Source organism: Tympanuchus pallidicinctus, unplaced genomic scaffold, assembly GCF_026119805.1.
Source record: "Tympanuchus pallidicinctus isolate F22 unplaced genomic scaffold, pur_lepc_1.0 scaffold14, whole genome shotgun sequence".
NCBI classification, from domain to species: Eukaryota; Metazoa; Chordata; class Aves; order Galliformes; family Phasianidae; genus Tympanuchus; species Tympanuchus pallidicinctus.
In genome coordinates, this window is record NW_026294659.1 from 7,768,049 (window position 1) to 7,790,213 (window position 22,165).

General features: G+C 38.4%; 1 protein-coding gene across 1 annotated transcript in view; it reads right to left on the minus strand.

Moving 5' to 3' along the window:
- The window catches only part of LOC128076524 (maestro heat-like repeat-containing protein family member 2B), a 31,283-nt gene extending 12,748 nt beyond the window's left edge, over positions 1-18,535 (minus strand). The window contains exon 1 of the mRNA XM_052674303.1: positions 18,493-18,535. Within this exon, the coding sequence (XP_052530263.1) occupies positions 18,493-18,520 (28 nt within the window). The 5' untranslated portion in view covers positions 18,521-18,535. The remainder of the gene's footprint in view (positions 1-18,492) is intronic.
- Positions 18,536-22,165: the final 3,630 nt, after the last annotated feature.

Here is a 22,165-nt window from a genome sequence, read left to right on the forward strand (position 1 = left end):
AAATGGCCTCAAGTTGTGCCAGGGTTGGATATCAGGAAACATTTATTTGCATAAATGGTGTTAAGCACTGGAATAGGCTCCCCAGGGAGGTGGTTGAGTCAGCATCCCTGGACGTGTTCACAAACCGTTTGGATGTGGTGCTCAGGGACACCATTTAGCAGAGGGTTGTTCGAGTTCGGGCAGTATGGTCAGGCTGTGGTTGGACTCGATGATCTTTAAGGTCTTTTCCAACCAGAGCGATTCTATCATTCTATGACTCAGTGATTCTCTATAGTGAATTTGGTAAAATCACAAGTAATAGGAAGAAAAACACTTCTTTTTTCCTTAGCTTCCAAATTCAGATACAGTATCTGATTGTACAGCAATATATAATGGGTGAATTTTTTCCTTTATGTAGTAAAAATGCTGTGGGTTTCTGGTTTTGTTTTTGTTTTTTTTTTTCCAAATACTTAGGATCAAATCCTTTTTCTAACATGTTTTAAGTGCATGACACTGCTTCCCTCTTAGTTTGTTGGAGAAGTCTGTCGTTTTGCTAGCCCTAAGTTTGAAAGGGCAACTTCCCAAGTGAAATGTAACAGTTGACAGCAATATATACTACCAGAGGGCTGGGATGCAAAATAAAATGTTCTTTCACAAAACTGACTGTGAATGTTTATGAAAATTTGTTTCCTTTGGCATTGCAACAGAAAAGTGCTCCATTAAACCACCGGATTTGCACCAAGGATACTGCATTTCACAGTAACGGGCTAGGAAAGCCCAGCTGTCTGTTTGGAAGTCTGCAGATGAAAATCATCTAAGTTTACCAAGTCTGTTTCTGGGCAGGAGGCTCCCAAAAGCAGAAAGCCTCAACTACAGAGTACAACACACACACATACTTTTGGAGATCGCCTCTATTGCTGTTTTGTGGTGAGCCCAGCTGAAGGGTAAGCCTTCCCTTTTATTCTCTTTTGTTATCATTGTCCACTTTGCCTAACTCTCTTGATTATATTGTGATTACAACATCTTGATATCCATTGATTATACACTTGGTGAGCCAGGAAGGCCAAATATACTAAAATTAACATTATGTCTTTTCTTTGGAATTTCTATAAATGGGTCAAGGGGGGGAACAATACTCCTCTAGAGAAAATGATTCCAGGGCAGATCCCAAGATTTGAGGGATCGCCCTATTATGAGTTAGCTGCTATCATTGAAAAATGGGGTCCCTTACTCGTTATGGGCAATATCTCCCCATATCGCATGGTGGACTATTTTCTAGGACTTGGCAAGGATGTCCTCATCACTAAAGAAAGGCAACTGGCTGCCTCCATGGTGGCGTGGCCATTTTTAAGTGCCTTAAATCATGCGGATATAAGAAATAATACTTTAGAAACTGAAAGTCAGCTTTTGAAAGACCGCATTGAAAAACTGGAGCAAAAACTTGGCATTTTAACAGGGAAGAAGCCAATTCTACATCTTCCCGTAGGCCAAATTCGTAACACTTCAATAAATGATGACCAGACTCCTGAATCAACAGACTTTGTTGATCAGGCAAACAAGAAATCCAAATCAGACCTTGAATATCCAATTCTGACCAATCCAGTAGAAGTCTGTCCTGTTGTAACCCAGAAAACAAAAAAAGTACAGGGCAGACTGGCAGGGGTGCCGCCTGATCAGTGGTCCCCTGCCCAGACTCATTTACATGTAACGGCCCGGCCATACACAGCAACAGAATTGATGGACTTGGTACAGCGATTTCGGCAGAAGCCTAGAGAAAGTGTGCCGGCTTGGTTATTAAGACTGTGGGATTCTGGGGCAGAAAGTGTCTTGGTGAATGGCCCAGAAATAGCTAAGTTGGCCACCATGGCTGTCCATCCTGCTCTCAGATAGAGGTTATATGTGGGTCATCAATATCGTGATGAAAACCATTCCATACTAGAATGGTTAATGGCAGCCTGACGTATGGTATGGCCGAATAAATCGGGCATGTGGTCCTTCATGGAGGACCTTCAAAATTATATCCGCGAACTAGGTATAAGAGAGGCTATTTATGAAGACACATTTGATGGCCCTGATATAGTTAAATTTTCAGCAGGGATGAGAGATTTAATTTTACAGCAAGCTCCCTCCCATCTCTACGGCACCCGAGTCTCCATATTAAATCCCCTTGTAGCGTCAGAAGCCGTAGTCCAGCAGGCTGCCCAGTTAGTTGCCGACTTGAGAGAAACAGAACGCCTGCAGACTAGGCGCAATATTCGGTTTTTGGAGGAAGCAGAGGTCCTGCCAGTAAATAAAACCAAAATGCCGGCTACTCGAGCTCCTCCATCGGGACCCATAAGGGTATCCCAAAAACAAATGTTTAATGATTTAATTCGGGCTGGGGTCCAATTTGCTAAGATCGACTGCCAGCCCAACCATGTCCTTCTCCAGCTCTGGAGACAACTAAAGGACAATCAAAAATTCCAGAGCTACCCTAAGAAATCAAGGGTAAGAGCTATAGAGAGGGTTCCAACAACAACATGGAACCTAGAAGATTTTATTGTTCCAAATAGGAAAAAAAAGCCACCTCAGGTGTCTCCGGCCACAATGCCTGAGCCGTCGGAAGCAAAATAATTGGCCCTAGCACAATTCATGGAGTGACAAGGGATGTTAGTCCCTGTAGGGCCTCCAGATGGGACCGGAGGCCCTATGTAGAATTAACGATTTATTGGTCCTGAAAAAATATTCAGAGAGTAATGGCATTGGTAGACACGGGAGCAGAAACATCAGTTATCTATGGAGATCCAGGGAAATTTGATGGCGACAGAGTGATGATTGGTGGATTTAGGGGACAGACTATTTTCCTGTCACCCAAACAAGTTTAAAACTGGGGGTTGGGCGTCTCCCACCCCGGGAGTACAAGGTGTCTATTGCCCCAGTCCAAGAATACATCCTGAGCATAGATATTCTATGGGGTCTGGCTCTCCAAACAAATGTGGGAGAGTTCAGACTTCGACAGAGATGTATCAGTATCTGGGCGGTGCAGGCAATATTAAGAGGCCATGCGAATCATGAGCCTGTTTGCCTGCCGAAACCGCGCCGGATTACTAACTTTAGACAGTATAGACTCCTGAGTGGACAAGATGAAATATCGAGAATGGTGCAGGAATTAGAAAAAGTAGGTATTATAAGACCTGCACACAGCCCATATAACTCCCCCATATGGCCAGTGCGAAAGTCGGATGGCACATGGAGGATGACAGTAGATTACAGAGAATTAAATAAGGTCACACCTCCTATTCGTGCGGCCGTACCCAATATTGCCTCCCTAATGGACATATTGAGTAGGGAGATAAAAACCTATAATTGTGTCCTAGATCTAGCAAATGCATTCTTCAGTATCCCAATTGCTGAGGAATAGCAAGATCAGTTTGCATTTACGTGGGGAGGCAGGCAGTAGAGCTTTCAGGTCCTGCCACAAGTACATGCATTCACCAACATATTGTCACAATCTAGTGGCGTGTGACCTGGCTGATTGGACAAAACCTGATGATGTTAACCTATATCATTATATTGATGATCTCCTGCTGACATCCGACTCACTGGAGGCAGTAGGACAGGCAGCAGATTCATTAACCGCCTATTTACAACAGAGGGGATGGGCTATACATTTTGACTTGCATCTGTAGAAATTGTTCCCCTTTTACTATTTGTGAATGGATACAAAAGGGAGTGCCTCAATAAAGGTTGCAAAGCAAGTTCATGATGGAAAAGCAGTGTGAGACCAACCGATACCAGACTTGTATTTACAGCATCAGAACAATCACATTCTTAATCTTCTTCCTAGAATTTAAATAAATAGAGCCTTTTATCTTCAGCAGTAAGAAAAGACATTCCTTTTGTCACTTCTGCCCATCATTCATGTTCACTGTTCATTGCAAATTAATTATAATTCCAGTTTGACCATATAAAGGTGTACATGGAATCAGTCCAAGCTGCAAGGTCCGTAAATATACTCTTCAGTGCGCTGTGAAGGCTGCAGCTTCTGAGAAAGGAATGAACACACGAGGGAGCTGCATGGCCTGTGATGGCTTCTAAGATTAGCAGGAGCAAAAAGGGATGGTAACAGAAACAGTTCTACACTGATACAGATTTTACCTGTCACACTTCTGTTTCTCCTACTTCTGTTCTCAGCTACTAAGTAAGAACTTATTATAGTTATTTTCTGAAGGTTAGAGATCTGTGTTCCCTTCTACCCCCTATATATAAGTAAATATACATTTTCTTTTTCTCCTGACTCAAACTCTTTTGTTCTCTTTTGTATTGCTAAAATTGCACTTCTATCCATTGTCATCCTTAAATATTTTTCCTTTCCAAAGATCCTGCCTTAAACTGCTGCCGTTTTGAAGGAGAAAAAAAGGCAAAAGTTTCACTAAACCTACAAATTAAAATTCTCCCCTGAAAAATTGTCTAATTAGAAACTGGTGTCAAATGGAAGTAGCTCGATTTAAGTCTTTCCCCAGCTCTCTCGTGGAAATAGTTTGACCTTGTGACTAAATTATAGATTTTAATTTTGCCATTCTAAATCCATAAAATGCACTGCTACTTTACCATCCATGTTCTATTTCCTTCTAAACTGTCTCACTACAAAGAAATGTCCTGTTGGAGAGTTATATAAATACTAAAGAATTCTATAGCAAGCCTTTATACTTTGGTGTTGCAAAGTAAAACTACATGAAGACCCATGTTCAGAACAGCTAGAAGCCTGAGGATAATCTATCAAAAAAGAGTTATTTCCAGAGGAAAAATTAAAGGATCAGACATGATGACTTTCGTAGCAGAGCTGAGAGACTCTGGCAGACTGGCAGACTGGAGTAGACAGACAATATTTATTTTACAAGGAAAGAAAAGAAACTTGAAGAAGCTTTGCCTTCCAAAATGCTTCAGTAATTCAGCTTTAATAATCAGAACACATTTGCTTTGGGAAAACAAAGACTGTCCAAAAGCTGATGGCAGCCTCAGCATCCACAGTCACAGAGCAGAAGAGCTGCTGGCACACAATGTTTTTCTAGGACAAACACAGGGATGGAGTATCTCAGCCAAATAAAATTCTTAGTAGCTGGACTGAGGTTAGCCAACAGTGCTGACAAGCAGTGTTTCTAACCACTCAAACACTCCAAATAATTGGCAGACATCAATGACAGATAGGCACTCCTCTGAATAGTATGGAAGTGACTGCTGTGGTCACAGAACCCTTGTTCTGATAGCCATCCTACCAAAACATCATTTTACAGGAAACGAACAAACAAAAACACTTATTTGTGAATAGGACAGTCACTGAGCTCAAGTTAGGGACTCTCCTCACCATATACCATATTTTCCCCCATTATTCTCAAAAAAGGTACAAGGTTTTGGGCCTGGTATTTTTTCCTTCCTATTCACTGGGAGCAGAACAGGGTGTATTGTATTTCTGAACATTATGAGTAGTGTTAGGTAGCAAATAAATGCTCACACACTATTCACTGAAAAACACTTTGATCAAATGTCTCATTCAGTTACTTCCAAGCTCTGCCATGGCTTGTTCCAGAGGATCACGTACACTCCTTGGCAGAGTAGATTTTGACATCTGAAGGATGCATTTTTAGTGGCAGTGTTTAGAATAGCTGTTACAAACAGTACTTTCCAAGCATGCAGCCGCTCAGTGTAATGATTTCATCTGTTTCCTTGGGGGAATTATACGGTGAATCTACACAGAGCATCTGATTGCATTTACCACCTGCAGCTGGTTTTAAAGTTCGTTCTTGTTTTTCTTTTTTTCCTTTTTTTTTTTTCAATTTGTTTTTTAGGGGCTTTAGAACTTCACTTGCCCACTGTGTCTGATGGTAATTTTTAGAAAGGGTAGTGAATTATTTCTCATATATGTGTATCACTATAGCAAAGTCTATTGCTGTGTATCACTTCAGTAAGTGGTTCGATAGAGAGCCCTACCAGTAAGGGAAACATGGTGTGAATATTTTGTTACAGAAAAATGCCATTTCTAAATCAGCCTAAACCTACCTCTTAAACAGAGATTGTGGAACAAGCGGTCTTCTGCAGAATATTTTTGGCTTTCGAAGTATTCTGTGACATATTTTGAATGAGATGCACTTGTTCATCATGCCTGCCCACATTAAAATGAAGGAATATCCTTTCTTGATACTACAGCTTACATTTCCATCTGTTATTGTGCACTCAAAGAATTATATATTATGCAGTTGAGACGTAGAGCCCCATTCCATCATTTTACACTTCTGCGTTAGGCCACAATCTTTGAGCACAAAGGGAAAGCATTATGATTAACAGACTATATCCCCATAAGCTGTTTACTGTAAGAGGCACTAAAATAACAGTTTATGGTTTCCTCTGCTACTAAGCACTGAATGTTGATTTTGATTTGTCAGATTCTGCAAATCTGAATTCTCAAACTATGAACTAAGCCTTATTTCATTTCTCTAGAAAGAGCAGTTTCACTTGCATGCTTCTACCAATCAGTCTTTCAGAATGTCATGGTTTGATGGTTTCTCATTGGTATTCCACATCATGACATTACGCAGTGCACTAGGAGTTAAAGAGTTAATGATGCACTTCCATCGATTATAAACATTTTTGGTCTCTTGGTTTCAGAAGGGAAGAATGAACTGCAACTCCCAGAAGACTTCATTTTTCTGTTCATCTTCTGTTTCCATTTTCCATTCAGAGGGAAATATAAAATTGACTGGGAGTCACAAGACCTCTCTCTTTGCTCCTTGGCTGTCTTGCTTACAATATGAGAGTAAGAACTTCAGTTTCAGAAACTCTCTTTCTCCTTTTATTTAATTTATTTTGATATAGGCATCCACCTGACTCTCACAAACATATTCTAAACAGGTACAACTTCTCTCTCTACTGCAGTCAGTCAGCCTGGGTTTAACATAATCTATGTAAGCATGGGACAAGCCTATTCCCTCTGACACCAGGGAAGAAAAAAAAATGATGAAAGCTAAGTAGGACTGAGATAAGCTCCTGTGTATCACACCAAGGTTTCTCCATGTACACTTTTATAAAATCACATTGCCTAGGTGAAAACAGTCAAAGAGGTTCTGCATGGAGATACAATACCTGCTTCGTCAACAAGAAAGCTGCTTTAACTACTTATTGGCTTATCTTTGTCCTCCTTTGTCCTCTCAGAGGGACAGGCCTATCCAGTCACTGGAACTGGACTACAGCTTCACTCTTACTCTCTTATCTAGTGGTCTGTGAAGCTATACAGTGATACATCAGAGTCTTAAGTATCAGGTGATGTGCATGTGAAACAGGTGTGCCTCAAGTACCATGCCTTCAGCTATAGGTATAGACATGGCATCTTGTAGCTCTCACTTCCAAGAAACACATAGGCATGTTAGAAGCCTCTTAGGGAAATGTATGAAACCTATTTCCTCCAAAGTGCAGTTTGAAGTCTGCTCTTGACAGTGTGACACAGCTTGTAGAGAGATAGAAACAGAATGCAGACGTCTGCATCTGATATTAACTACAAAAACAGACTAGAGTGACAATGAAGAGAAAGAGGATCTTTCAGGGTATGATTTACAACATTCTACTGATTACATAGTTACTGACTAAAAAGGGAACTGAGGATGACAACTTCAGATGCACACAGAGCACTGTAGTTGTTTTAAGTTTATGAAGAATAATTCCCTTTCATTTTGTGTACTTTTATGAAAGCTGGGGGCTGAACAGAAGAGACATGGCCAAATTGGCTTTCCCATGAAAATGAATGCAGCACCATGAGGTCAATAGTCATTGATCAGTGGGTTGAAAGCCCAGATACTGGATAAAGAGGAGAATTAGCACAAACCAGGGTTCATTACTTCTTCTGCTACATGATTTGTTTGAATGCACATTTGCAATGAGTAGACTCAGCACAAGCATTATGCAGGTAAGCTCTTTTTTTCTTTTTCTTTTCTTTTTTTTTTCTTTTTTTCATTTTGGAAGTAAAGTCAAACTGGGAATATAATACATAATTACACTTCTCCCTTCAAATTATTTTCAGTAGCACTCAGATCTTTAATAATGATATTTAAAAACTATAGAACCATAAAATGCTTTCTACTTACTGAGCTGCGTCAAGCTATGTTTATTGTATTTTTATATTTCCCAGGAGACGTGCAGTGGATTATTATCTCCTATCTGTATCAGCATCTGAATTGTCCACTGCTGATTCCAATTTCTGCATTCCAATGCTATGACTACATAAGCTAAGCAGTTTCAGAATAAAGTTAACTATTAAAATGCAGCTGATGTTATGTCATAAAAAAAAGTTATAAAGATAATATTGTAGAATTCAATCTTGGTTCTTTATTTCCACACAATATATTCCATATTTCTAAAATCCTTATTTTTGCCCTGACCTAACTTGCTGTAGACCTAACAGTCTACATCTGAGACATAAAACATATCAATGCATCTATAAAATCAGCAAGATACTCTTTAGCTTTCTTTCTCCCTAAGTAAAAAAATCACATGAATCTAAATAAATATCCTCCAAGTAGTAGAGCCTGAATTGGAAGGTTTGATAACGCTACATTAGGACAACATATTGCTATTAAAAGAATTAGCCCAGTGCTTCAAAGTTCTCTGCTTTGTATCCAAAATTCATCTTTCTCCTAAGGCTTCATATATTCTAAAGTAACAATATTTAGTCTTTGTTTCCACCAGAATCAAAAGTCTCTTACACATAAGCTGGTGTTTCACATGCTTATATAGATATGTGCATTCCTCCTAAGACAGAGTTAATAAGCAGATTTGCTCTAATTGTAAGATGAAACCACTATAAGACTGCACACAATCATATAAGTCAAGTCCGCTCATGCAGAGTAATAAGGCCTCAAAGCATTACATTTCTGGAAAGAACAAAGGCATTACTGATTAAAAAGGCTAATAAAAGAAGCAGTTTAAACTGTCAACCACAAAAGCTTTGCATTATACATGGTGACAGTACAAACAAGGCAATAAAATATACAAAGGGCAAAAGGTAGTTGGAAGTCATTATACTTCTTTCTGTCTTCTTATGTTGGCACTACTGTGCGACAGGAAGTGGGAGCTGTAGCACTAGTGGATGCTAACCATCACATCAATGGCTCTTGATGGAAAACATCTACAAGCCTCTGCTACCCTTTAACATATTTCAGATGGAAATCCCTCCCAAAAAGCACGCAGTGCTTTCTTTAAGGTATCCATCTCAGATAATTGAAGTGAGAAGTGTGCCTGCATCACAGCCCACCTTTTTTAACAAGTGCCAGGGTTTAATAGTAAAGGAAGAATAACATGTATTCAACAAAATGTAAGGTCAAACATTTGGCTAAGGACTAGAAACGGGGGAAGATTTAGGTTGGATTTCAGGGGGAAGTTCTTTTCTTACAGAGTGGTAAGGTACTGGCAGAGGCTGCCCAGAGAGGTTTTGGATGTCCCGTCCCTGGAGGTGTTCAAAGCCAGGTTGGATGGGACCCTAGGCTGCCTGGTCTAGTATTAAATGGGGAGGTTGGTGGCCCTGCCTGCAGGGGGGTGGGAGGTTGGACCTTCATGATCCTTGAGGTCCCTTCCAACCCAAGCCATTCTGTGATTCTATGAAATACATAAAAGCACTCTTCACCTCAGTTTAACAGTACTGTTTGCATAATTGAGGTTGTAAGAAGCCACTAGAGAAGGAAATACTCAGCTACGTAGCCTGTACTCTTTCCTTAAGATGTCTTCAGCTTTACAGCTCTTTTCTTTGCCCTGAGATACAGTGATCACAGAATAGAGTATAAATGTAGATGTCCCTATGATTCTTTTTCAAAATCAATTCTTTTACAGATTAATATTTAATATATGTTCCTCCTAATGTACTTGATCTGCAGGGTAAGTATAACAAAAAGGCTGCTGCAAATGCTGTTAGTGACATACATTTCTCCATAGTTTAAGCAAAATTCTACCCTGCCTGCCTATATTCTTTCCTTTTGTTACCAACACATCCTTGGTAATATGAATCATGATTATGATTACATATATATTTTATGAAGCTTAGCATCTTCAGTACATTTTTCAGTTTTCTGTAAAAGCTACAGCTCAACAATATAGATACAGTTCGTGACAAAGCATTTTGTCCAGCCCCCTTCTAAACAGACACTGTAAGTTTTAGGGTCTGTTCTCAGACACAAAGAGAATCATATATTCTGAGCTATCAACTACTCATACACATATGCTATTTTTCCCTAATTGTTGTCTGATGTGAAGAATTTTTCAGAGTCTTCCTGATTTGGCTGTCATGAAATTATTTTCCTCTAGGTCGTGTAAAACAAATAGAAGGTATGATGTATTGCAGCATTCGGGGGAATAAATTCAATTTCATTCATTTCGCTCCCTATTTCTGTTTGTCATCTCATCCCAGCCAACCATAATAGTAAAATTTTATTTCATGGGGAATTAAACATGAGCTATTTTGCACATCTAAACTGAAGAATTTGCATTACCTGAACTCTGGAGTTGGTGGGTCTCTTTAGTAGCTCAAAAAATTGTATGGAACTATTACTATATGTGCCCAACAGATTAAAATTCTTGTTTCACTTACTACTAAAGCTGCATTAGTAAAAATAGTTCCTTTAAAGTGGTCCAAAAATCTGTGATGCAACTTTGGTTAGGAGGGACCTGTTAAGGTGTGACCTCAATTAGGATTTTGGAGAAATTTTAAAAATAGAACATCTCTTTTTGTTTTAAGTTAACAGATCTTTGCAAATATCTTCTCAGCATTCAGTGTTCTGTTAATTCATATCTAGAAGTACATTGTAAGAGAGTAGGTAGTGGTATAGTATGTCACAACAAAAATGAATCACTAATTGAGAATGCCGGTGGAGACAAGTGAAGCAGATAAACAAGAACTAATTGCAATTTGTGTATTTATAAACTTATGCATCCTAAGAAATCATCTCATATGTTTTATCGTGAAAGTTGACTTCCAGTACTACTGAGTAAGATGGATCCAATATGACTGTAAATCAACTCCTGTTATTTTGACCAATTTTGAGAAGTACTGCCCACAAAAATGTCAACTTCTAAACTCTTTGTTGTAAAAATGATTTCACTGTACATCAATGTCACACTGTCTGCACATCTTTGATCTGACAGGTTTACAAAGATCAGTGGTACTAAAGGCAAGGCAGAGGGTGAGGGAAAGTAAAAATTCAGCAGAAGAGTTGAGTAACTCGAGTGGTTTCTAGGTTCATATATTTCATCATCAACTAATTTCGTATCTACTTCATCTTCATTGGGGAATATTGACCTATTTAATTCACTGGGTAAAAATAAAAATACTACGAGTAGTTACACTCTGAGCCTGGCTACTTCTCTGTCTTTTGGTGGTGAGCTCCCACTGCAACACTCTCTTACCACTGCTGAAGTCTCTCATGAGATTTCTCTCCTTTTTTTATGATGCAGCCTCACAATATAAAACGTAAATTCTTTCTCACCTATACCATCAGGTCAAACATATTGCAGACTTGTCAGTGCTTGAAATCTGGGTAAGAAAGGGAAGGAAATGCCAGTGACCAATAATACAAATCTTTAACTCTGATTTCTTTTGGAAAATGGAACAAAAGTATTTGTTCAGAAATAAAGATGGTCAAAACCAAACCAATTTAGTAAATAATGCTTAATATCAGGAAAATTATTATTCTGAAAGATCCTCAACTTTGCTGATCCCAGTCTGTGCACAAGCAGAGTGTCTGGTGTGTTTTGTTTTTTTTTTTTTTGCTCTAGGATATTTTAATATTTTGAAAGAGAAGAAAACAAAATGAATTAGAGATTTCATTTCTTCTTGTTCTACACAGAGTTCAATCAGTATTTAAAATAATTTAAAAAGAAACACAAAGGCACATGACCTGGATATTTTCAGAAGAATTTACATCCCTACTAGGTGAGTTTTCTTGTGCTTTCTTGTGCAGCATTTCTTCTCCTGTATTTTTTGGCTTCATTTTAACTTTTCTTTGAAAGGGTTATCTACAGGAAATAATCCTTTGGATATTCTCTCATTTATATGCTTTGGCAACTGCAGGCAGAAGCTGAAGTAAAAAAATACAGGACAATCTCCAGAGAATGTTGTTAATAACCTAACACATATTTCACTGAAAAGTCAAATAGATCCACCCAGTGTTCACTGTAATGGTGAACAGACCAGCAGGTTGAGTCAGGTTTCAAAGATCTTGTTTTTTGACAAAGTTTTTGTACAGACGTATTCTGGGTTATGGAGAAAAAAGTATTTTTATTTACTTTAAATGAGCTTATAGTAGCAAAACATAAAATCTCTGCTAATCTAATAATCAAACTAATTGCACAGCACTAAATTGACCATCCAAAATTTTCCACATGCCTAGCAGTAAATCAGTATAGTCAGAATTTAAACATATGACATCACAGGGTTCAAGTCCAGATCTGTGAATGTTACTGTAGGATCTAATTGGTCCGCTACATGTAATTTAATAGGATAGGAAATATTAATAACAGATAGTCATGACCTGCTTAATGTTAAAATTTAACAACTAGTTGCAAGTACTATTCCAACACAGAAAGAGAGTGGAGTATTCTTTCTATAGAAAAAAGTAATTTAAATATAAATTTCAATGTGAAAAATATTCAGAATTTGTATGAGAGAAAGTATTTAACAATGAATACACCGTGTTCATTCACAGAGGAAAACATCCTTTTTTTCCCCTATGCTTCTTTTCCACATTCAGAAGGTTTTGCTCTTGCATACATAGCAAAGAATCATTTCTGTGCCTCAGGAAACATGAGAAGGAGTCCATAGGTTACATCTTTGAACTTGGTATTTAAGTTTCAAAATTCTCACAACACAAACCTTGAACTGAAGCATATATTTAAGAGGATTTTTTTTTCCTAACAGAAGGCTGAGGTCTGACAGAAAAAAAAGCATTTTACTTTTTAAGAGGTTTAAAGAGAAAACATGAAAGAGATTTACTGAGATATTCTGGAACTTCATGGAATAATAAAATGAGAGCCTGAACAATGAACATGCCTGAGGAGTCCGGATTATGGTATCAGCCCTTGTAGCCATATTCAGAAGGTCTAAATTCTTCTCTAGTCTCTCTAGGAGACTGTTTCTACAGTGTGTATTACTGGCTGACTGCAGGTCTTCACAGATTCCTAGCTGAGAGCAGATGCCACACCAAATGAACTGAACAATCTGAAGATGTCGTAGGGTAACATGAAGTTCATGTGCTGTGAAGAATTATTGAAACAAATAAAAATTACACAGGTCTAGGCTTCAATCAGTTTCTAGTTTTTTGTTCTTCAGGGATGTCAAGGCAAGGTTGACAACATGATGCTTGTTTGCTTCTAGATCTCACAGATGACCTGAAACAACAGTCCAGGCTGCTTGTGACCTTAGATTTGGCTTTGTTGAGCTTCATTTGGTTCCTGTGGGCCCACTTTTCAAGCCTGTCCAGGTCCATTTGGATGTCACAGTTTCCTTCTTTTGTGTAAACTGCACAACTCAGCTGGGTATCATCAGCAAATTTGTCTGTCACTGGTGAGCACTGGTCTCAAGACATACCTCTGGGTATACCACTCATGACTGGCCTCCATCTGGACATAGAGCCATTGACAACAACCCTCTTGCTGTGACCATCCAATCAATTCTTGATCCATCAAACAGTTCAGTCGTCAAACCATTATCTCTCCAGCTTAGAGATAAGGATGTGATGTGAGACCATGTCAGACGTCTTGCAGAAGTCCAGGTAGATGTCATCAGCTGCTTTTCCATTGTCCATCAATATCTTCACCCCATCATAGAAGGCTACCAGATTGGTGAGACATGATCTGCCCTTTGTAAGGTGTGCTGGCTGTCTTGGATCGCTTCCTCATCTTTCACATGCCTTAAGATCTCTTTCAGTAGGATCTGCTCCATGATCTTCAGAGGCACAAACACGAAGCTCACTGGCCTGTAGTTCCCAGGTCTTCCTTTCTCCCTGTCTTAAAAATGGGAGTGATTTTCCCTTTTTCACTGTAGAGTCTCAGGCTTAAGAAAAATAACTTGGTACTGTAGTACAGCCTATAGTGTTGGAAATGAAGGTAAACTATCTGAACTAGTGCAGCTGAAGAAAATAGTGCACTAGAAAGGTTATACATGGTTTACTGTCACAAATGACAAGCTCAGTTATTTTACATGAAAGATAAAGTTCTACTTTAGCCAGAGTAGAAGAAGGCTAATAAATATCCCAAATTACTTCAGAAAGGAGCAGCTAATTATTTTCCTTTTTGTCTTTTCCCTTTCCCATGCAAACTTTGTACACAAGATGAACCTGTGAAATAGCAAATTTCTCATGAAGTAAAATTTAATCAGAAACAAATAAGAAATCCTTTCTCAATCTCATTTTGCAGACCAATAAATGAGGTGATACCAAGAGTTCATTTTTGTGGTGCAGCGTGAACTACAACAGTATTATCAATCCTGTTTGAACAAACAAGCACTGCTTTGGGGAGATGGATGGGAGCAGAATACAACTGGACTTCAGGAAGCTCCATCTTGGCTGGTCTCACTTTCATTTCTGCAGACTCCCTGTAGTGTGCAAGGACGTCATGTCCAGGAGTGCAGGAAACCAATGTCAGCACTCAACCCAGCAGAGATGAGCCTCAGTAAAAATCTGCTTATAGTCTACTAGAAAGTTTCTGTCTGAACATTATTTCATTCTCTATGCTTCTTTGAAGCATGGACAACTGCTTTTGCCAAACTGTTGAACTATATAACAAATCTGCAATATCCATAAACAGGGGTTGAAATGAGATACTCCAGCTTATTTTCATTTGACGGGGCTTAAGCACTGAGCAGAGTGTTTAGAAATCAAAGGCTCTCTTTATGACCTCTTTCCCTGCCATATGTGGGTCTGTTGTACTGAAATTGCCTTTTCAGGATGAAAATAGGAATGTGAATGGAACAGACTTCAAAACAGGTGAAAATTGTGTTTTTAAGTTTCCTGTTGCAATCTGAGCTTACTGTCCCATGTTTCTAGCACTGACAATAGAAATGAACTGTAAAAAATTATTTTCTCCATCTCGTAACAGGAATACATATTAACTGGTATGAAAGTAAGATGTCTACATCACTTTAACATAATTATTTTTTAAATCTACATTTCTTTATAAGGCTATGGAAGACTTCTTATCCTTGCAAAGAACTAACTGATTTCAGACACAGAATTCTATGCAGGCTGTTCCTTTTCTATGTTCTTCTTAATGTTTATTTTTTGTTTCGTTTTTGTGTAACAAAAGATCATTGTATTAAAAAGCAAACAGCATCATTCCAGTACAAAACAAACCTATTAACCAGTTTCTACCTGGTACTGATTTGCATTAGGATAGAATGATAAATCACTTTGCTTTTGAATAAACAAAAAATGCTACTGTTTTAGTAGACCATAATTTTACCCGTAGGCTTACAAATTTTCCACCCTAAACAATTAAACAAAGGAATGTGATCCTGAGCCCAGCAGCTGGTGTTGACAGGAGCAGTCACAAGACAGCTCCCAAATATGTTAGCAAGTGTTCCTTACAAGTTGCATGAGGAAAGGAAAAGAGAGACCTCACCCATATGCACACATTGCATTTTTATTTTGTTTTGCTTTTTTAGCTGTCACAGTTTCACAGGTCATCTTGAATTCCTATAAAAGACAAGATGAGTAACACTGCTTTGGTAGTTTGCCCAAGCATAAATCAGGAAATCTTGGAAAGTAAGTTATATTGCATTTAAAAAGCAAATGAATCAACAACATTGTAGGAGGTGGGGGAAAACAAAAAAAGATTGTTTGGCTCTGGAATATCACTGTGTACAGATCAGACATATCAGCCTTCTGCTTTGTTAATTAGCTCAAGATGATAGTGATTTTAATGGAACTATCTCTTTCAGTATGAAGGTGGGATAATTCTTGCAAAGTTGTCTCACTTAAAGGAAGGGCTACAGCAATATTTTACTTTGTACTCTGCCTTGTGTTTCACATTAGAAAAAAGTCTCATTGCTGGGATTACTGCTGAGCAGGAAAGAGGAAACATCCAGAAGTGAGATCTGGAACACTAGGATCTACCTTCTGATTTTCTTTTATGAAGCATTCTTAAAAATAGCTGTAGATTGTGGTATCATGTTACCATATCTGTGCAGCCGGATTTGGAATGAAGTTCAGTCTGTACACGCAGCTGAGAAGACTGAGAGAAGGGAATTGATTTCACTGTACAGATTCTGCTGATCATACCGATAGTTTGTTCCAGCTATTTTGCATTTGACTCCCTAGAAGAGTGAAGATTTTCTACCTATTTAATACTTCTCACAATCTGTAGTATGTAAACAATTGTTCTCAGCACACTTCCTTTTGCTACCTAAAAAGCATCCTACTACTTCAACTTCATTTCTTTTGTACCTCTGCTATAGGTTTATATCCATCTAAACCAACATTTTATTTCAGGGGACAGTAGAGCTGGTCCTAGTAAGTGTGCCTGACAGCATGTTGAAAGCTTCATGCAGCTAGAAATAATTTGACAGTAATCTCACATGCATAAAACGTAAAAATATATATGTATATAGAATCATAGAATTACGAAGGTTGAAAAAGACTTTTTAGATCGTCTAGTCCAACCATCTGCCTATCATCAGTTGTTGTTGTAAGGGTACATGCAGTGGTACTGTCCAGCCTCAGCAGCAGCTAGAGAAGTGCAGTAAAAACACACCATGGAAATTCTTAATGATTGCTTGATAAAGGGACAGATTGCAGGGGTTTTGTTACCATTCTGTATCAACTCATGCATTTAGAGAGCTTTGTTAAGAGGATCGGCATCACACATAATGGATGCCTCAAGGAAGGTGCAATACTTGAGTTCTCGTGATTTTGGGTCTCTATTTTAGCCTCCTTCTCAAGTATCACTGAGGCCCTTTGTATAGAATTGTAAAATCATAGTATCATAGAGTCCTTAGAGTTGGAAGGGACCTTTAAATGTCATCTAGTCCAGCTCCCCTGCAATGAACAGGGCTACCACAGCTAGATCAGGTTGGCCAGGGCCTGACAGCCTCTTTGAAAGTCTCAAGGGACGGGGCATCAACCACATCTCCAGACAACCCATTCCAGTGTTTCATCACCCTCACTGTAAAAGACTTTTTCCTTATATCCAACCTAAATCTACTTTGTTTAAACTAGAACCTTGTTCTATCAACGCAGACCCTGTTAAAGAGTCTGTAGCTCCCCTTTAGATATTGAAAGGCTATCAGGTCACCTTGGAGCTTTCTCTTCTCCAAGCTGAAGAGCCCCAGCTCTCTCAGCCTGTTCTCATAGGAGAGGTGTTTCATTCCATTGATTATTTTTGTGGTCCTTCTCTGGATGCACTCCAACAGGTCCATGTCTCTGTACTGAGGACTCCCCATCTGGACACAGTACTCCAGGTAAGGCCTCACCAGTGCAGAGCAGAGGAACAGGATCACCTCCCTCACCCTGCTGGCCACGCTTCTTTGGATACAGCCCAGCATATGGTTGGCTCTGTGGGCTGTGAGGGCACATTGCTGGCTTCTGTCCAACTTCCCATCTGCCAGAACCCCTAGGTCATTTTTGGCAGGACTACACTCAATACTTTCATCTCCCAATTTTTATCAGTAATGGGGGGTGCAAGATATGGAACCTCATGAGATTCACCTGGGCCCATTGCTGAAGCCTGTCTAGGTCCCTCTGAACGGTATCCTGTCCCTCTGCCACAGTGATCTCATGCCTGTTTTATCAGTTTTGTTAATGAGTCTACTTATCATGTATATGAGTGGCAATATGCAATTATAAATAATGTATATTAATGGGATCTTAATATTGTCAAAATAATCTTCACAAAATTTTGACATCAACTCTCTCTTTAAAAATATGTAAGGTGTCAGAATTATTCGGTTAGGTCAAATAATTGAGTAATCCAGATACTGAATATCTTCAAATATCTTCAAAATCATCTTTTTATTAATTTTAACTAAGACCAACACATAAACGTGCAAATGTTGAGAAAATTGATTTCTTATGTAGAAAATAGATGACAACAAAACTGTGAATAATCTGCTGGATTTCTCCATATATTTAAATGAAATTATGTTTAAATGAAAATCGCAATGAGTTTTCAATGAAAAATGAATGATTTTATAAGTAAGCGCAGTCTAACTCCAAACATATTGAAGCATGAACTTACTATATCTGGTGGTAAGTGGTGATATTCCATAACAGTTTACATCTTTTTCTTCTTTTTTCCTCTTAATTTCCATACCTTCAACTTTCACATCTTACGCTATGAACTTTGCCTAGCAGAGCAGCTCTCTGCTTATAAATAATTAGCAATGACAAGGAGCAAAATTATCCTATTCTATGTGCTGTTCATCTACTTTATCCATGGGAGTTAGTTCAGCATGGAGAAGTGAAAAAATATATGTAGTTATATTGTTATATCAATATTATATATACCTACATTTCTTGAGGAAGAGGAAATACATCATCCAGTTGACTAACGTCCAGATACTGAACAACCACAGCAGGTACACGAGGGATGAGGCAAGACACCAGTGAGAGCCGATAAGCATGCAGGAAGAAAAAGAAATTGTCAGTACAAGACCAAAAATAAACTGTAAATTGGTGATTAAGACATAATTGTGCTCCATGCTCTTCTCCCACTACCTAGAAACTACTGCACTGAGCAAAAGTACTCATGGTACCAAGTTGACTGATTCAAGACAGTCTTACTGGCAGGACTTCGTTCTAACAGAAAATGTGAGCAAAGACTTAGTAACTGAAATTGCTGCAGGGTTCCCAGCACACCCAAAATGGTAGTTCTTTATGAGAGATATCCACTGGGGGAAAAAAAAAAAAAAAGAAAAAAAAAAGAGAAAAAGATTGAGAGAGGGAGAGAGAGAACCTTTCCTCCAATGCAATTCAAAACATGTCCCATAGTTTTGGCTAAGTATTGGGGCTGACTTTGTAACAGAAACCAGCTTGGATGTACACTAAGAATTCTAGGAAAACAGCTGTGTATATTACCATAAATCGAAAAAAATAGTGTGAACTGTAAATTTGACCCTCAAACATTGTGCTCAGTTTGGTGGCTCCCATAAATTTTTTATCTACATATTTAAGTGTAGACAAATTCAGTTCCAAGATTATGACTCAGCAGCTTTCCGAGTATTGCTATTGAGACAAATTACTTCATCTTGTAGTAAAGGGCAGGTAAAAATCGTTTTATTTTTTCTGCAATTTACGTATATCTTTACTGTTAAAATAAGAGCATAGCAAAATTAACTACATCCACATTATTAGCTGACTATGATTGCTAATTTGCTGGGCTCAAATCAATACAGGGGTCAGGAAGCAAATGTTAGTTCTGATTTATATGCTTGTCTGAACCTCCTACAAATTGTTATAGAGTGCTAAAACACTCCAGGAGATAATAAGGCTATACATTTCTCTGAAGGCAGTCTAGAGCTGACCCACTTACTTCTAGAATTAGAAAATTCATTATCTTTTGTTGTAAGATTTTCTTACGTCTGTATCATCTGTATCAACATCTGGAGACACAACAACCAGTGCTTCTTTTCTGTCTTCATCTCAGGCTGCCTCTGCTTTTTAGACTAAATTTCAGCACACAATAGAGGCATCTTCTCCTGGATTCAGAGAGAGTGAGAACCAGGAGTATTTTATAAGTACTTATATTATAGTATTTATAAGTATTTATAAGAAAATCTGGATCACACGCCATCTTGATTCTCATGGATTGCACTTTCAGTTCTTTTACTGCAGTGCTAAGGTTGGAGTTTAAAAACTGTTAGCAGCTGCCACCCAAGCAAGAATCATTAACAGGCAAAACCTGTTACAGTGGGTAATAAATCAATTTAAGAAAGAAGCAAACAAACAAAAATCCACAAAACATTACACACACACACACACACACACACAAAAGCAACTCCCCTGAAAACACCTGCAATAATGGGCTATCTTAAAATGAACGAGAGCCCTGACTAATTAGTAAATTCATTGCGCAACATTCAGGAAAAGAGGAATGTGTTAATTTCCCAGAAGGAGGATATATCTGAAGCCCTATTCCTTGACCCTTTAAGAAGCACATTAGGGAGAGAAACAGAGTTGCTGTATCTTGCAATTTAATTAGGCAAATGTTTAAGAAAAACTAATTATTTAGTAGATCCTTCATCTGTAGTTCTTTCTCATACAAATGAATAACTGCAAGATGGGTTCCTAATTACATCTTATCAACCATTCAATCTATTCAGAGTCTAAAAGAGAGGAGTGTATATGCAGTTACTTGAAAGCTGCTATCCACTATTCATTGTACTTTTTTTTTCTCTAAGTTTTCTAGAGTAGAAGTGCTAAATAAAGTGAACTGGAATGGCAGACCTGTGTAGAATAGTTCATTTGCCTATTTTACATTTTCTGTTCTTCTCTAGCCACTTTCCATAACGCTGAATCCACCTTTGACATTGGTTCTTTTTATTTTGCTTAAATAGTCAAGGAGGGATACTGCTTCACTGAGCAAAAAAGTATTAATAAGTCTATCTCCATACTGTCGGTCACTGGAAAACTGGCAGAGTAATTGAATCTGGGAGTGACAGCAAAATGATAAATTTTTACAGAGAAAAAAACGTCAATACTAGAAACAGCAAGCAATCTTTTTGCAGGCTCTAGTTTTACACAGAGAGAAATATGCAAGACAGTTTTTTTCCAGTGAAGGTCTTCCAGAAGTGAATCATAATATCTGTATTGTGAATACATACTGTAATTTAACTGGTCTTTAGAACAGTGAATCTCTAGTGTGAAATTTTCCTTGTTAATGATCAGCATAAGCTATGGTTTTTAATGCAATTATGAATCTAAGGCTTACATTCTATAGGCAACAGAGTAACAAGATGATATCATTAAACTCCTCATTTGGTTCATTGATACCTATAGGGAATAAGCAGCCATTACTATAAGCAGCTCACATTTTCTATCAGCAAAAGAGAACCTAGCATAGATTAAATTACATATTATAGGTTCTTCATTCCCTAAGCTATGCAAATAAATTGTTCCAGCATTGGCACTTTCTTTTTTTTTTTATTTTGAAAAACATTAAAGTAAAAAAGGTAGTGCAGATAGAGAAAGAAGCTTTCAAGATGCCAAGAGCAACCAAGTCCTCCAGACTCTTTGGAGAAGTTTTTCTTCTAGAAGGAAGACCCAGCACACAAGGGCTACCATCCAATTACCATCCAACACTGGATATCTTCATAAACAGGACCCAAGACCTACACTAGGCCACTTACTCTAAGACCTGGGAGCCAGAGCCAATGCATAAAATTTCTCAGCAGAACTAGTGTAGCTACCTCCCACAGCCTCCAAAAGTCTCTGTAGATACTGTGGCGTGCCTCCCTTCACCTCACTTGTGTCAGCAACCTGATGGGAAAGTCCTAATACCTTTCACCTCAGTAGGAAAGCTGTACTTTATCTGGATGGTATTGGGTTGATAATGCGCTGTGAAAGCCCAGAGCTCCCAGCCACTGCATCAATAGCATAAGCTATTGATTCTCAGCTAATGTCTCTTTCAGTATCACATGGTCTGTCAGCAAAGTAAATGGGCCTTTCCTAAAAGATTTCTGCAATTCACTTACCCGGCAAACAGACATTTTTAGTTGCCCTGTGGTATTTTTCATTCTGGCTAAAAAAAAAAGGAAAAAAAGTAACATGTTCCATGTCTTACAAGGGAGACTCTGCAAGTCCCAGAGCAGAAGTTTCTACTTATTAGTTGTAATCACTGTGGCTGGTCTTTTTAGTGCCACCAGTTTAGCAAATAATGGACAGTGTGCTGGCACTCCCAGCTGATTTTCGGAACCACAGGGATTATCCTAGGTGAATAAACACTGTTCTGTTACATGTTAATCAGACATTACATATCCTTTTAAAAACAGATAGGTATAAAAAAAAAAAAAAGAACTTGTTCTCACTGGGCTTAGAATAAGATAATCGTTTTTAGTGGTGAAACTATAGCTCAGGGCCTACAAACAGGACTTCTTCATCCTTTCTTCATCCCTTCTTAGAGGCACTCCAGAATATATAGCTTTTCTTTCTATAACAAGCATTGAATCAAACAAGTACTACAGTTT